The sequence below is a fragment of the Ascaphus truei genome, chromosome 1 (genome assembly GCF_040206685.1).
Source record: "Ascaphus truei isolate aAscTru1 chromosome 1, aAscTru1.hap1, whole genome shotgun sequence".
NCBI classification, from domain to species: domain Eukaryota; kingdom Metazoa; phylum Chordata; class Amphibia; order Anura; family Ascaphidae; genus Ascaphus; species Ascaphus truei.
This window is the reverse complement of record NC_134483.1, coordinates 173354473-173367776: the sequence shown is the minus strand read 5'-3', so window position 1 is coordinate 173367776 and position 13304 is coordinate 173354473. Positions and strand designations below refer to the sequence as shown.

At 40.8% G+C, this 13304-nt stretch overlaps 1 protein-coding gene across 1 annotated transcript in view; it reads right to left on the bottom strand.

Moving 5' to 3' along the window:
- The window catches only part of PCSK5 (proprotein convertase subtilisin/kexin type 5), a 470036-nt gene that overhangs the window by 4566 nt on the left and 452166 nt on the right, over positions 1-13304 (bottom strand). The window contains exons 32-35 of the mRNA XM_075598528.1: positions 10954-11181; positions 8477-8654; positions 1802-2019; positions 70-170 (exon numbers count right to left, since the gene is read on the bottom strand). Coding sequence (XP_075454643.1) covers positions 70-170; positions 1802-2019; positions 8477-8654; positions 10954-11181 — 725 coding nt within the window. The remainder of the gene's footprint in view (positions 1-69; positions 171-1801; positions 2020-8476; positions 8655-10953; positions 11182-13304) is intronic.

The window sequence follows — 13304 nt, the reverse complement described above, 5'->3', positions numbered from 1 at the left end:
TATATATATATATATATATATATATATATTTCCCCTTAAAGTATACCCGGATACTGTAGACAACCTTACCTGTTTAACTTTAAACTCGCCAGCAAGACATTCTGATATACAGATTCTTCCTGACAGATGATAGCTCCAAACACATGATGTGCAGGAAAGGGCTCCTGCTCCTTTAAGTACAAAAATAATACAAATGTGTATATTTGTATGAAGTGTATATATATGTATATGAGAATGCAAATGATATTGATGTGACCTGCAATTAATTCATATCTGCCTATGGCTGAGATTATAGTCCGTGCTGGTGTCTCTCGCCCGAGCAATGGGTGAACTCAGCTTCCAGCGATTGGGGAGGCGTGGCGGAAGCGTCACCAAGCTGGTTCGCCCTCATTGGCTAAACCGTTCACGTGACGTGGCCGTGACGCGAAAGACAAAATAGTTTGTCTTTTCAAATAACTGCCATGCGGTCGCTCTGCATTGCTAGCGCGGTCACGCGCACACCATGGATGGCCTCATAAAGAATCAGACTGTTAATGCCGTGCGCCCGGCATCTTTATAATGCGACTCTGTGCATCAAGCAGACTTAGGCACGTTCTATAGTGCCGGGCGCGTGCTGCGCCGTGCGCGCGTGCGGAATGTTAGTTGGCTGACGTCAGTCAGCCTTTCTATACAAGGGCCGCGCGCGCGCACGGCAGGGAGAGGGGAGAGGGGAGCCGACAGACAGCGCTCAAGTGTGTGTGTGTGTGTGTGTGTGTGTGTGTGTGTGTGTGTGTGTGTGTGTGTGTGTGTATGTGTGTGTGTGTGTGTGTGTGTGTGTGTATTTGTGTTTCTGCACAAGTCTAATAAATGTTTTCTTTTTACTAATGTTTTATTTAATAAATAATAAATCACACATAAACACACACACACACACACACACCCATATACATACACACATAAACACACACAAACACACAAACAGACTCAACACTGTATACACTCAACACAGTATACGCACGAAAAGCATGCGGCATGTGCATGCGCGTTCGCATAGGCACGCGTGGCCGCACGGCCGCTTCTGTATATAACAGCCCTAAGAAAGTTTCAGAAATGTCTAAATAGAATAAGGCTTGCAGACCCAGGACTGGCTTTATCTGTACTAAGTAATCTGCACTCCGATGGTCATTCTACCTAGTGTGTAGTTGAGGGCAGTGTTTAGTGGAGAGAAGACAAAAAAATGGTAACCAGGGCAAGCATTTATGTGTGTATGTTTCATCAAACTGCTTCGATCTTTAAATATACTGAGCATGTTGTCCAGTCAAAATGCTTTAAAATTCTGCAGGATGATGTATTTATACAGTAGGTGGTACTAGCAGAAGGGCTCGGAACACAAATATATCATGGACACACTTTATACATACTTCTCTCCATAACTGCTTTAAGCTTAAGTGACACACAATGCACTGGTAAGATGGTAAATACAATCCGTGTCTGTCTCAATGGGATGGAAACCATTTGATCTCACCGGATTAAAATAACAAATAGGTGGCTCAGTTGTAACATCACTGTTTTTTAAACCCTGTTAAAATTCCAGTGTCCTTTCCTTGTAACCATGGCTAGTAACGCTTTATCTCCATGTTCTACAAAACAACGTGTACAATACATAACATAAAAATAAAATCCTTAACAAAAATCCCAGCAGTTCAAACTTAGGTAAATCAGGACCCCATGGACAAGCCAGATTTATAAATAATTGTTTTATGAGGTTTAAAACCCACTACTGAATGTATCAATATGATAGATACTGTAGTAGCCGTGTTACCTGTGCATGTTTCGCAGGTGGGATGGCATCTTCCACAGGTTCTTTGAGCATTGTCTTCGTAGTAAGATTCTGGACATGAGCTGTAACATTGTTTCTTATTGCGCATCAGGAAAAAATTCTTGTGACAGGATAGACAATCTGAAGACTGAGGACCCAAACATTCCTCACAGCTCTTGTGACACTTTTCACACTGTACACTGGAGTTATCAGCATAATATCTAAAGCCAGGGGGAAAAAGTAGGGGTTGTGCAGATAGCTGTATTTATCACATTCACCATACCTTCCACCATAGAATTTCATGTACTAAACACTTTGGTGTAGATGAGTTTTTCCTTGTGTTTATTTATGTTTTTTTAGTGTTTGGATACTGTGCTACTGCTTAGTCATTATAATTGTGTTGTATATGCCCTTTCCTCATTTCCATATCTTATTTCTGACCTGTACATATTGAAAAGTTTCTTGAAAATAAAGCTAAAAACAATGGGAGATCAAGGCATTTTTTTTTAGCAGTCCATCACTATTTTGTTCTTTAAGTGAAACAAAATGATTACATCATAGAAAAAGAAGAGTGGGAAGCCATGTTGCTCCTGTCTTCCATGTCGTAACGTTACAGAGGAGGGAGAATGAGTCGGTGCGAATGTAGCCAGCTTTATCTTGAATACTGATAATGCAGAATGTTGCTTTATAACACAAAATATCACAGAGTTTTCATTGGATTCAATGGTAGTGACAGCACAGAATATCACCATAACGCGACAGGTAAAAGTAACCCAGGCTACATGTTATAGTGGATAAGTGACAAAGCTTTCAATTGTCCCCAATGTTCTTAATCAGGTGTTGGCAGAAGTACAGAAACAGACGGTACTAAATACAGTATTGTAGAGAGGTGGCATCTAGTTATAATGGATATATGGAGGAAGTGAGATATTATGACATGCTGACAGGCTACCGTGAAGATAAAAAGAGGAGTCTACTCTCTATTGTCATGTAATAGTGATCTAGGCAAACAGGAGCCACAGACGTAAGATTTGTGTTTCTCTATATAAAGTGCTGGGTAATAAGTATGTATCATCCACCAATAAAGTAACACCACACAGGATAATTGACCAAATTATGAAGCTGTATAAGGTAAACGTAAGATGAAGTCACGTAAGACGTTTAAAAAAAAAAAGGCTTTTCTATTTTAAACCCCACATATTTTTTCTACCACATTTACTTTCATATAAATCAGTGGTCTAGATTGCAGAACGCCCTTTACTGTGCAAGCTTATACAGTAGAGGCAACGTTTATTCTAACATTTGCCGTAAACTAGCCGTGTTACATTCTGGGTATGTGCTGGGTATGTGCTGGGTATGTTCTGGGCTAGTTTGAGGCACGTTTAAGGCATTTCTGCATTGACTAACGACCCATAGGATTAACACAGCAGGGATCCCTGGCAGTCCAATTCAGTTTGAATGGGACTGCCAGGGACCCCCGCTGTTAATCTGATAGGCCATTAATCAATGCAGAAATGCTGGGGCTAGTTTAAGGAAAGTTTAAGGCATGTATTCAGAATGTACCTGGGTGTTTCCTGGGTTTTTTGGGGAATTGCCACTGGTTTTTGTTCGAATAAGAGTTGCCTCTACTGTAAGTGGGTTGCCTTGTATGGGTGGCCCCTTCTGAGAAATAGCTGCAGGGCAGACTTCTGGAACATGAGGGGAATATTTTGGGGCAAACAGGGTTAATCTGTATTGCCTGCCAGCAAGGTATTAGAGCTGGTGTCGTAGAGCAGGTTTTAGAGCCCAGTTCAAAAACCCCACATTTTAGGTCCAAATTGTAGAGTGTAAGCTCTAGGGATCAAAATTTTAGTTTTGCTGTTTTAAAACTACAATGCATTTTGTATTTGTCCTGTGAGGAAAAAACAGTCTGGTGACAAAAGGCAGCCAGAGTTAGATTAGCATAGCAAAAGTGCAGGTTGTTGCACATGGTGAAGGGGAAGGGCTATGAACAGGATATCTAGAGTAGAAAGCCTTTGTTTCACCTAGACACAGCGGTGCCAGGGGAAACGGTTTTTGGATTTCAAACTCATAGGCACGATTTCCATTGGCAAGTTTTGAATCCTCCCCTCCTATCATTGACTGCACAACCACAATCCATGCTCTAGTTGGCTGCCAGCCCCCACAATATATTAGATATGCAGCAAGCACTATATAAGGCAGAGCAGTGTATCAGCTCTTTCTCTTTTTTCTGTTGGAGATTTGAAGACGACAAGCAGCTGCTGGTGGGCTTCTCAAATGTGCCCTTGAGTGAAAGAGCTATCACACAGAGAAGCATGGAGAGGCCTACCTAGCAGGCTGGAACCAACCGGAGCAGACAGGGTAACGCCCTTTGCTGAAGAAGGAGCCCTGCAACTAGAAAAGGGCTAGATCTCAACCCCCAGACCCCAGGAAGTGTGTATATTCTCTGTATTTTGTATTTCCGTGTGTTTCCGAGGTCTTATCCAAATAAACCTCATTTTATTTCACTGCCTTGTTTTGCTTTGTGATTGGTCCCTTAAATATAAATGTGTTAAAAGACCTGGTCTACCATGACAATGACTAATAGTAACTTTTAGTGTTGTTTCTGCTGCTTTAAATGCTAATTGGGAGGGCTGTAGCAGCAGCCAATGGGTAGCATTGTCTGCTGCAGGTAAGCCAGCGGGAACCTATGGGTGCTGGCAACTCTCTCTTGTCTCAGGACAAACTGTGATTGGACAGGGAGGAAGGGAAAGGATAAGCGCTAATACAGCGGTGCGCAAAGTGGGTGGGGCACTGGATGTTTTTGGGGGGGCATGGGCGGTTACAGAGGCCCCGCGCTCTTCCCTGAAGCATTTCAATTAAATGCCGGGGGGATCACGTGAGGCCTCTGCCACTCACTTACCGGGATTCAGAAGAGTTGCTGTGACACGTCGTCATGGCAATGCGGCGCCACACGGCCGTCTCCATGGCAATGGGATCACGTGACATCACGTGACTCCTCTGCGTCACTTGACGTAGCCAAACAAGTTAAGGGGGTGCGAGAGTGAGGGGGAGCAGGCAGGGGGGCACAGCTCCAAAAGTTTGCGCTCCCCTGCTCTAATACATTTGCACTACTGTTATGCAGCAGCACTGTAATCTTGGCACCAACGGAGGTTCTTTCAGCCGTAACTGCGCTATGTTGCTGCAGATCACATTCACAGCAGCGGTATACAGAGAAGAGAGGTGCTCAGCTGACAGCCATGTGTGTGTCCCTGTTAGGATCAGCAATGCTGGCGGGTGTCACCCCCGCCCTAACTCCATCACTAACTAGCGAGAGGAGGAAGAAAAGAAATTCAAGCGCAAATACCGTTTGACCATATTAAAAGTGAACATACTTTTGATACCAGAAATAAATATATTACATATGGAGGTAGTACAGCTCCAGAAAAGGACTCGAACCGGCGTCCAAAACAGGTACACTGAAGCAAGGGATCAGAAGCACAAATTCTCCCCAAATATGTGGAAAAATAAGAGACACACAAAATAGTGCAATAACGTATAGATCAACGTTATGATTGTAATAGAAGGTATCTCACTCACAATTGAGAAGTAGAAAATAAGCGTTGTGGTTATTCAGAGTCGCCAACTCATAGAGGAATTCTTCCAATGCATACTAGTGGATAATCCTCAAAAACAGGATAGGGAGATGAGGTAATTCCCATATGGGAACAGAACAGAGAGGACACATAGTATAGATTGTTTTATAGACAGATATTCAAAAGTAACACACTTACATAAGTGCTAGAGGTGCAGGCATGTGACCACCCGGGGTCAGAAAATGGATAGGATCTTGTCACTTGCTCCTGGGATTAGCAGCTGTGGTGGCCATCCACAGGGAATGCTACTCAGGTGCAAGCAGAGACCAGGCAGAACTCGGTCCAGGATCCTCAGAATGGCCTTCCACATAGCTCAGGTGTCTCCAAAGGGTCTGCACACACCCTATGTGTTTCACTCGCAAGAGCTTTCTCAGGGGTAAATGGTGTCATTAACCCCTGAGGAAACTCTTGTGTGGAAGAGTCTTCCATGGAGTGTGGAAGACCATTCTGAGGATCCTGGACTGAGTTCTGCCTGGTCTCTGCTTGCAACTGAGTTGCATTCCCTGTGATTGGCCACCACAGCTGCTAATTCCAGGAGCAAGTGACCGGATCCTTATCCACTTTCTGACCCCAGGATGTCCACATGCCTGCACCTCTAGCACTTGTAAGTGTGTTACTTTTGAATATCTGTCTATAAAACAATCTATACTACAGTATGTGTCCTCTCTGTTCTGTTCCCATATGGGAATTACCTCATCTCCCTATCCTGTTCTTGAGGATTATCCACTAGTATGCATTGGAAGAATTCCTCTATGAGTTGGCGACTATGAATAACCACAATGCTTATTTTCTACTTCTCAATTGTGAATGAGATACCTTCTAATACAATCATAACGTTGATCTATACGTTATTGCACTATTTTGTGTCTCTTATTTTTTCACATATTTGGGGAGTATTTGCGCTTCTGATCCCTTGCTGCAGACTAACTAGCGAGTGTATGCTACCAGGGGCTTCTCTAACACAGCCTACTCTCCCTCTTAGGAGTGATCCTTTGACTCTGGTTACCCTTGTTCTCTTATTGAAATACGTAATTTATGGAGTGAGTTTTAAGGTTTGACTTAAATGTGGGGAGAGGGTGCTTGGTGTATACTGAGTGTGAGAGACTTGCACGGGTAAGGGGCAGTGAGGAAAAAAGGTTTAAGGGGAGAGAGAGAGCAGTAGAGGTGAAAGAGGTGCAAAGAAGACAGTTATGGGTAGAGCTCAGGAGACGAGCAGGGACATAATGATAGATCAAAGCTAATATGTCGGGAGGAGCAGATTGAGTGAAGAGCATTGAAGGTAAGGATGAGAACTTTTGTAGGTGATCTGAAATTAGATGGGAAGCCAGGAGAGGGATTTAAGGAGGAGAATGTGAAATTATTCTAGCAGCAGAATTTTGGATAGATTCCAAAGGAGAAAGTTGTGAGGCAGCGAGGTCTGTTAGTCATAATTTACAATAATCCAGATGGGAGAGGATAAGGGCACGCAGAGTTTTAGCAGTACAGTAGATTGGCAGAGGAAAGTGCGGATCTTGGCAATTTTACAGAGGAAGAATCCACAAATTTTAGCCATGCCATGAATGTGAATGGAGAACGAAAGAGAGGAGTCTAATGTTACTCCTAGGCCACGTGCTTTGGTGACAGAATGGATGATAGTACAGTTTACTGTGATGAAAATAGGATATTAGGCCAGGTTCAGGGGGAAATATGAGGAGCTCAGTGTTAGACATATTCATTTTAAGATGGCAGAGCACCATCCACGAGGATTTAACCAGGGGGCAATCAAAGACTTGGGACTGGATTGCAGGTATGATAGTAGGTGTGGATAGATATATCTACGCATCATCAGCATAGAGATGAATGATACCTAAGGCCAAAAGTGTTGATGATGTCACCAAGTGATAGTGTGTAGAAAGAGAAAATGAGCAGTCCCAGAACAGAGCCTTGAAGTACACCAACAGATAGATCAACAGGAGACCGAAAATGTGCGATAGGAGAGGTATGAGAACCAGAATAGAGCTTTGTTGCAGATACCAAGAGAGTCTAGAATATGAAGGAGAAGAGAGTGATCAACAGTATCGAAGGCAGCAGAGATATCGAGTAGGCTAAGTAGGGAAAAATGACCATGGAATTTTGCTTCATGTACTGTAGATCATTTAGTGAGCACAGTCTTTGTTGAGTGACCTGTACGAAAGCCAGATTGTAAAGAGTCCAGGAGGGCATGGGAATTAAGAAAGTTGATCATACTGGAGAACACAAGACATTCTAGCAGTTTGGAGGCAAAGGGCAGGAGGGACACATGGCGGTAGTAAATAAGGCACGTAGGGTCTAGGGTGTTTTTGAGAATAGGTGTAAGCATCACATGCTTATAAGAGGGGAAAGTGCCAGAGAACAGAGAGGAATTGAACATATGGGTGAAAGTGGGGACTAGTACAGGAGCAAGACTTTTAAGGTGTGAGGGGATGGGATCGAGAGGGCATGTGGTAGAAGGAGATGAAAAAATCAGTTTAGAAACTTCCAACTCTATAACAAGAAAAAATGTGTCAAGAATTATAATAGATTTATGTAGAAGCAGAGAGGATGAGGTGCAGGAGAAGTGACAGAAGGAGTCTCATCTTGCATAGCATCCACCTTGCCTGTAAAGTGGTTGGCAAATGCTTGAGCAGAAGTGAAGGAAGGATGGGAAGTAGGAGGCTATTCAATTCCACCTTCTGTCCAGTTTATGTATTATCTGTTCTATAAACACTCAGCTATCTCAAGGCAAGAGACAAGGTTAAAATCCTGGCATACCATTTTAAAATATGTCCTCAACGTGGCTAAAATGCATATACCAGTACTGTGTGTACCTAAATAACTACAAAAAAAAACATTATTAGCATATCATTATTTCCAGCTAAAACGTCAACATAAATTCATTTTATTAATCCGATGTTATTTGTTACAAGAAGTGTATCAGAGAGGCCTCAGCATAACAAGACCTTGAATCGTTTTTCCAAGCTTAATAGAGAAGATTGTTTAATGGTTGTACTGTAGACACTTTGGTCTTATAAAGACTGTGACTTACCCTGTGATGCAGATCTGTACACAGGAGTGACCCAGTGAATACCAGCCAGCTTTGCAAGACAAACAGTGTGTGCTACGTTTCCCAGAGCAGGTCTCACAGGTGCCGTGACAAGGAACACAGCGCTTTTCTTCCTCCTCTGTGTAATATCCATCAGGGCATTTCTCAAAGCAGGTGTTATCTGGAGAGAATATAGTGCAAAAAGAAAGTCAAGTGCAAACATTTACTTATATTGAGGATTATCTGGTATGCACCTAATGCCACACAAAACAGTGAATAATAGTGAATAAATACAATATAAACATTAAATAATAATAGTAATTAGCAGTAATAATAGTAATCTTGTCAATATAATCCAGTATGTTAGATGCAAAAGTTATTTGTCAATGGCTATTATCCTTTCTGTTCATGTATTACAGGTTGTACAGCTAAATGATTAGATCACTTCACATATTAACATTTCTCTTTCTATTTAAAATGTAGCTCTTTATTTAGTTTGTGAGAATAACGGCCATGGTTGTGTAATTGCGCTTCTTGGTACACACGGTATCACTACTTTATTTACACATCTAATCTCAATTACAATAAAAGGATCTAATATTATAAAGTCTCCTCCTTTCTGTTATAGAATATAGCGCACCAAAAAAATGTATGTAAGGAGTCTTAATAAGTTTAAATCAAAAATGTTTCAAAATGCCTGTCTCATGAACATACTCATGTACAGTATACAGTACCTATGTACTGTCCCCCGACAGAGCTTCATCAGATCTTTCTCTTATTATCAAACTCATACAGAACCAGAATGGATCGACTTATGACCAACACAAGTTGTTTTTCACTATACACTCAGGATGAATGTATTTTAATGATCCGCTTTATAATCTAGAGCACGCTGGATGCTTTTCTAGCTATAGCTTGCCCTGCTCTACACTGTCACATCTAAATAGTTGAACTGGTGGCAGCTCTGAGCCACTCTCTCTGCAGCTGAAAGAAATCACCAGGTAAGGCCTTTTTAGAGAGGCGATCTTCACGTTGATGGCAACTCGCCCGTTTTGGGAATTGTGCTATCACAGGTAACCGAGGCTTTCTGAATACTGTGATAGCAACGCTCAAAAAATGGCCCGCGATTTTTTTATGAACGCTTATAGCATGGGTCCCTATGTCTTTACTGTAAGCAGGTATCATAGTTTTGTAGATAACACCTTAAATTATCTTCTTTAGATGGACTTGAGCAAGCTGATGTTAAAAAGCTGCCATGGCAATTAACATGATCCACTCTATCCCTGTATTTTTTTTAGTACAGTATAATATAATATATATGTGTGTGTGTATGTGTGTATGTATATATATATTAGTATGTATTAACTGCTTTACACAAAATATAATATATATGTGCTTCATAGTACTTTAAGTCTGATGGTACTAGGGGATACCGATACTTTTTATTTTATTTACAAAGCAGGCAAACCTTTTTATTTTAAAATATACTGCACCTTTCTGATTTTAGAGCATGAATAGAATAACCTCCAACTGTACCTATTTAACAGGTACACTACATGTTTATGGGTCATGTAACACCAGCTGCACCTATTAAACAACGTTTTGTGTGTGGTGAGATGGGTAGATTTGGGGTCTTCTATAGGAATTGCTTTGAAACACCTCAAACAAGCAGGAGTAGAGAACCTACAGGGGTACCTATTTTGTATGTGTAAAATGTTGGCGGGTTTGAAATAGATGAGTGTACAGTATGTACGCCAGGACAGCCTATAACTTTTCCTGTAAAACTACAGAGATAAAAGAAAAAGATACTAAGAAAAAAGACGTACGTTCTGGTTGGATCTAAAAATCTATATAGTAGCAAACACCTGCACCAAAGCAAAAACACCACGTCCCTCCATGAGCACACGGACACTATGAACACAAGTCCACATGTTCACTTCCTCACATAGCAAGGGAAGGCACCAGAATGTAACAAGAGGCGGCCTTATATACCTATCCAATGATCCTGCAATCTACGTGCTGGTGACCGAAGATCTGGCAGCTACAGCTTAAAACTAGCGCTCTCACCATGAACTGATTAATACTGCATAAGAAATGTATTTCTATGTAAAAACATAAATGTCCTGCATATGTTAAAATACTATATTATCACGTGTAAATTGGAGATAACAGATTCAAATCTTTTTTCAGCATTTTCTTACTGGAAATCTACTATTGCATTTTGTACCAAATGTAGCACACATCAGTCATGGTCCCCAGAACCAACAAATGTCATCTCAGCCACAGTGTAAAAGTTGTAAATGTTGGGAAATTGGGGTTTAAATAATAGCAGCTGGTGCAAACGAATCCATGTCAACATAAAGTTCTGCATATATAAATATACTTTGCAAGTCATATACACAATAAATGTACCACACACTATAAATGCCTACAATGGAGGGGTCCATCTTTCCTGTCGGCTATCAAGGCAAAGTACTTACTAAGAAGATAGTGACTGTCCTTGCAGCTGAGGCATTGACGTTCAGTGGCTCCCATGCACCGTGAGCACTGCTTATGACATCGTCTACATCCCTTGCGCTGGTCTTGGTACTCATACAAAGAGCAGTCCTTGTGTGACACACATTGACCTTGGCTGTTTTTAACCAGTTCCTCTATACATTCGTCGCAAGCCGTAGAAGAAGAGCAAGACTTGCATGTTGTATCACAGTCTGATAAAAAAAAGAAACAGCTACGATTAGTTTGTCTCTGGTATTGTTTAAATTACTACGCTCAAAGTAGATATTGTAGCGCTGACAAATTTGTCTGTTTGAGTATTAATGATAGGAATATATATATGAATATTTTATGTTCCATGCATAACTCTATAATAAATAGATGATGTTATCAAATAATTATATAATATAAACAGGTGACACTGTCTGCCTTGATGTAATCATGAGTGGGTTCAGGAGCTCATACTCCAATTAGGACAATGCGTCCTTAAGAAACTGAAAAACAGCCAGTGTTTACTCTACATGAATTACAGTATAGTTTTAATTGTTATATGTTTGTGCATTATTTCATTTTATGTTTTGCTTAGTGTTTGTTTATTCTACAAGATAACAGACAGGAGCACAGGTGAATTTGATTAATTGTGACCAAGGACTATTTAAAAATGGACACTGTTCTATAGTAATATCATACCCCTGACAAAGTGAGATCGACTCTCAAAACGCGTAGGGTTACATAGTTACATAGTAGATGAGGTTGAAAAAAGAAATAGGTCCATCAAGTTCAACCTATGCTAAATTTAGACAACAGATACTTTATCCTATATCTATACTTACTTATTGATCCAGAGGAAGGCAAACAAAAAACCCCATTAAGGGGAAAAATGTATTCCTTCCTAACTCCAAGAATTGGCAATCGGATTAATCCCTGGATCAACATCCTTCCCATGTATACGTATTTGGTATATCCCTGTATACCTTTCCCATCTAAAAAGATGTCCAACTTTTTTTTTGAACAAATCTATTGTATCTGCCGTCACAGTCTCCATGGGTAATGAATTCCACATTTTAACTGCCCTTACTGTAAAGAACCTTTCCCTTTGTTGCTGGTGAAATTTCCTTTCCTCCAACCATAAGGGATGGCCCGAGTCCTTAGTACTGCCCGTGGGAGGAATAGTTCTTTTGAAAGCTCCTTGTATTGTCCCCGAATATATTTGTATATAGTTATCATATCCCTCTTAGACGCCTCTTTTCTAAAAAAAAAAAAAAAAATCTAATTTAGCTAGCCTCTCCTCATAAGTTAGATTGTCCATCCCCTTTATTAATTTGGTGGCTCTTCTCTGCACTCTCTCTAGTTCCATAATGTATTTTCTTAGGATTGGTGCCCAAAATTGTACTCCATATTCAAGGTGTGGTCTTACTAGTGCTTTGTAAAGGGGCATAATTATCTTTACTTCCCTTCCATCCATTGCCCGTTTGATGCAAGATAAGATCTTGTTTGCCTTTGCAGCTACTGCATGACATTGGGCACTATTGCTAAGCCTGCAGTCTACAAGCACTCCTAAATCCTTCTCCATCAAGGATTCCCCCAATATATCCCCATTTAATTTGTAAGTCGCCTTTTTATTCTTGCATCCCAAATGCATAACCTTACATTTATCTGTATTAAACCTCATTTGTCATTTACCTGCCCAGGTTTCCAGTCTCTCCAAGTCCTTCTGAAGAGAAATTACATCCTGCTCTGATTCTATTACCTTACACAATTTAGTATCATCAGCAAAGATGGAGACTTTGCTCTCGATCCCAACCTCAAGGTCATTAATAAACAAGTAAAAAAGCAGTGGTCCCAGTACTGATCCCTGAGGTACTCCACTCACGACTTTAGCCCAACCTGAAAAAGTTCCATTTATGACAACCCTCTGTTGTCTGTCCTTTAACCAGTTTTCAATCCAGGTGCATATATAATATATATAATTACTGAGTCCAATTTTCTTTATTTTGTACACCAACCTCTTGTGTGAAACCGTATCAAAAGCCTTTGCAAAATCTAAGTAGACCACATCAACTGCATTACCCTGGTCTAAATTCCTACTTACCTCCTCTTAGAAACAAATAAGGTTAGTTTGGCAAAATCTATCCTTCATAAATCCATGCTGACTATTACTAATAATTTTGTTTTCCATTAAGTATTCCTGAATGTTATCCCGTATTAAACCTTCAAGTAGTTTCCCTACTATTGAAGTCAGGCTTACACGTCTGTAATTTCCCGGTTAATTCTACTATCTCTGCACAGCCCAAGTGTCTACAGCTTATCATAGCAGAGACTCGAGACAGACTTCAGC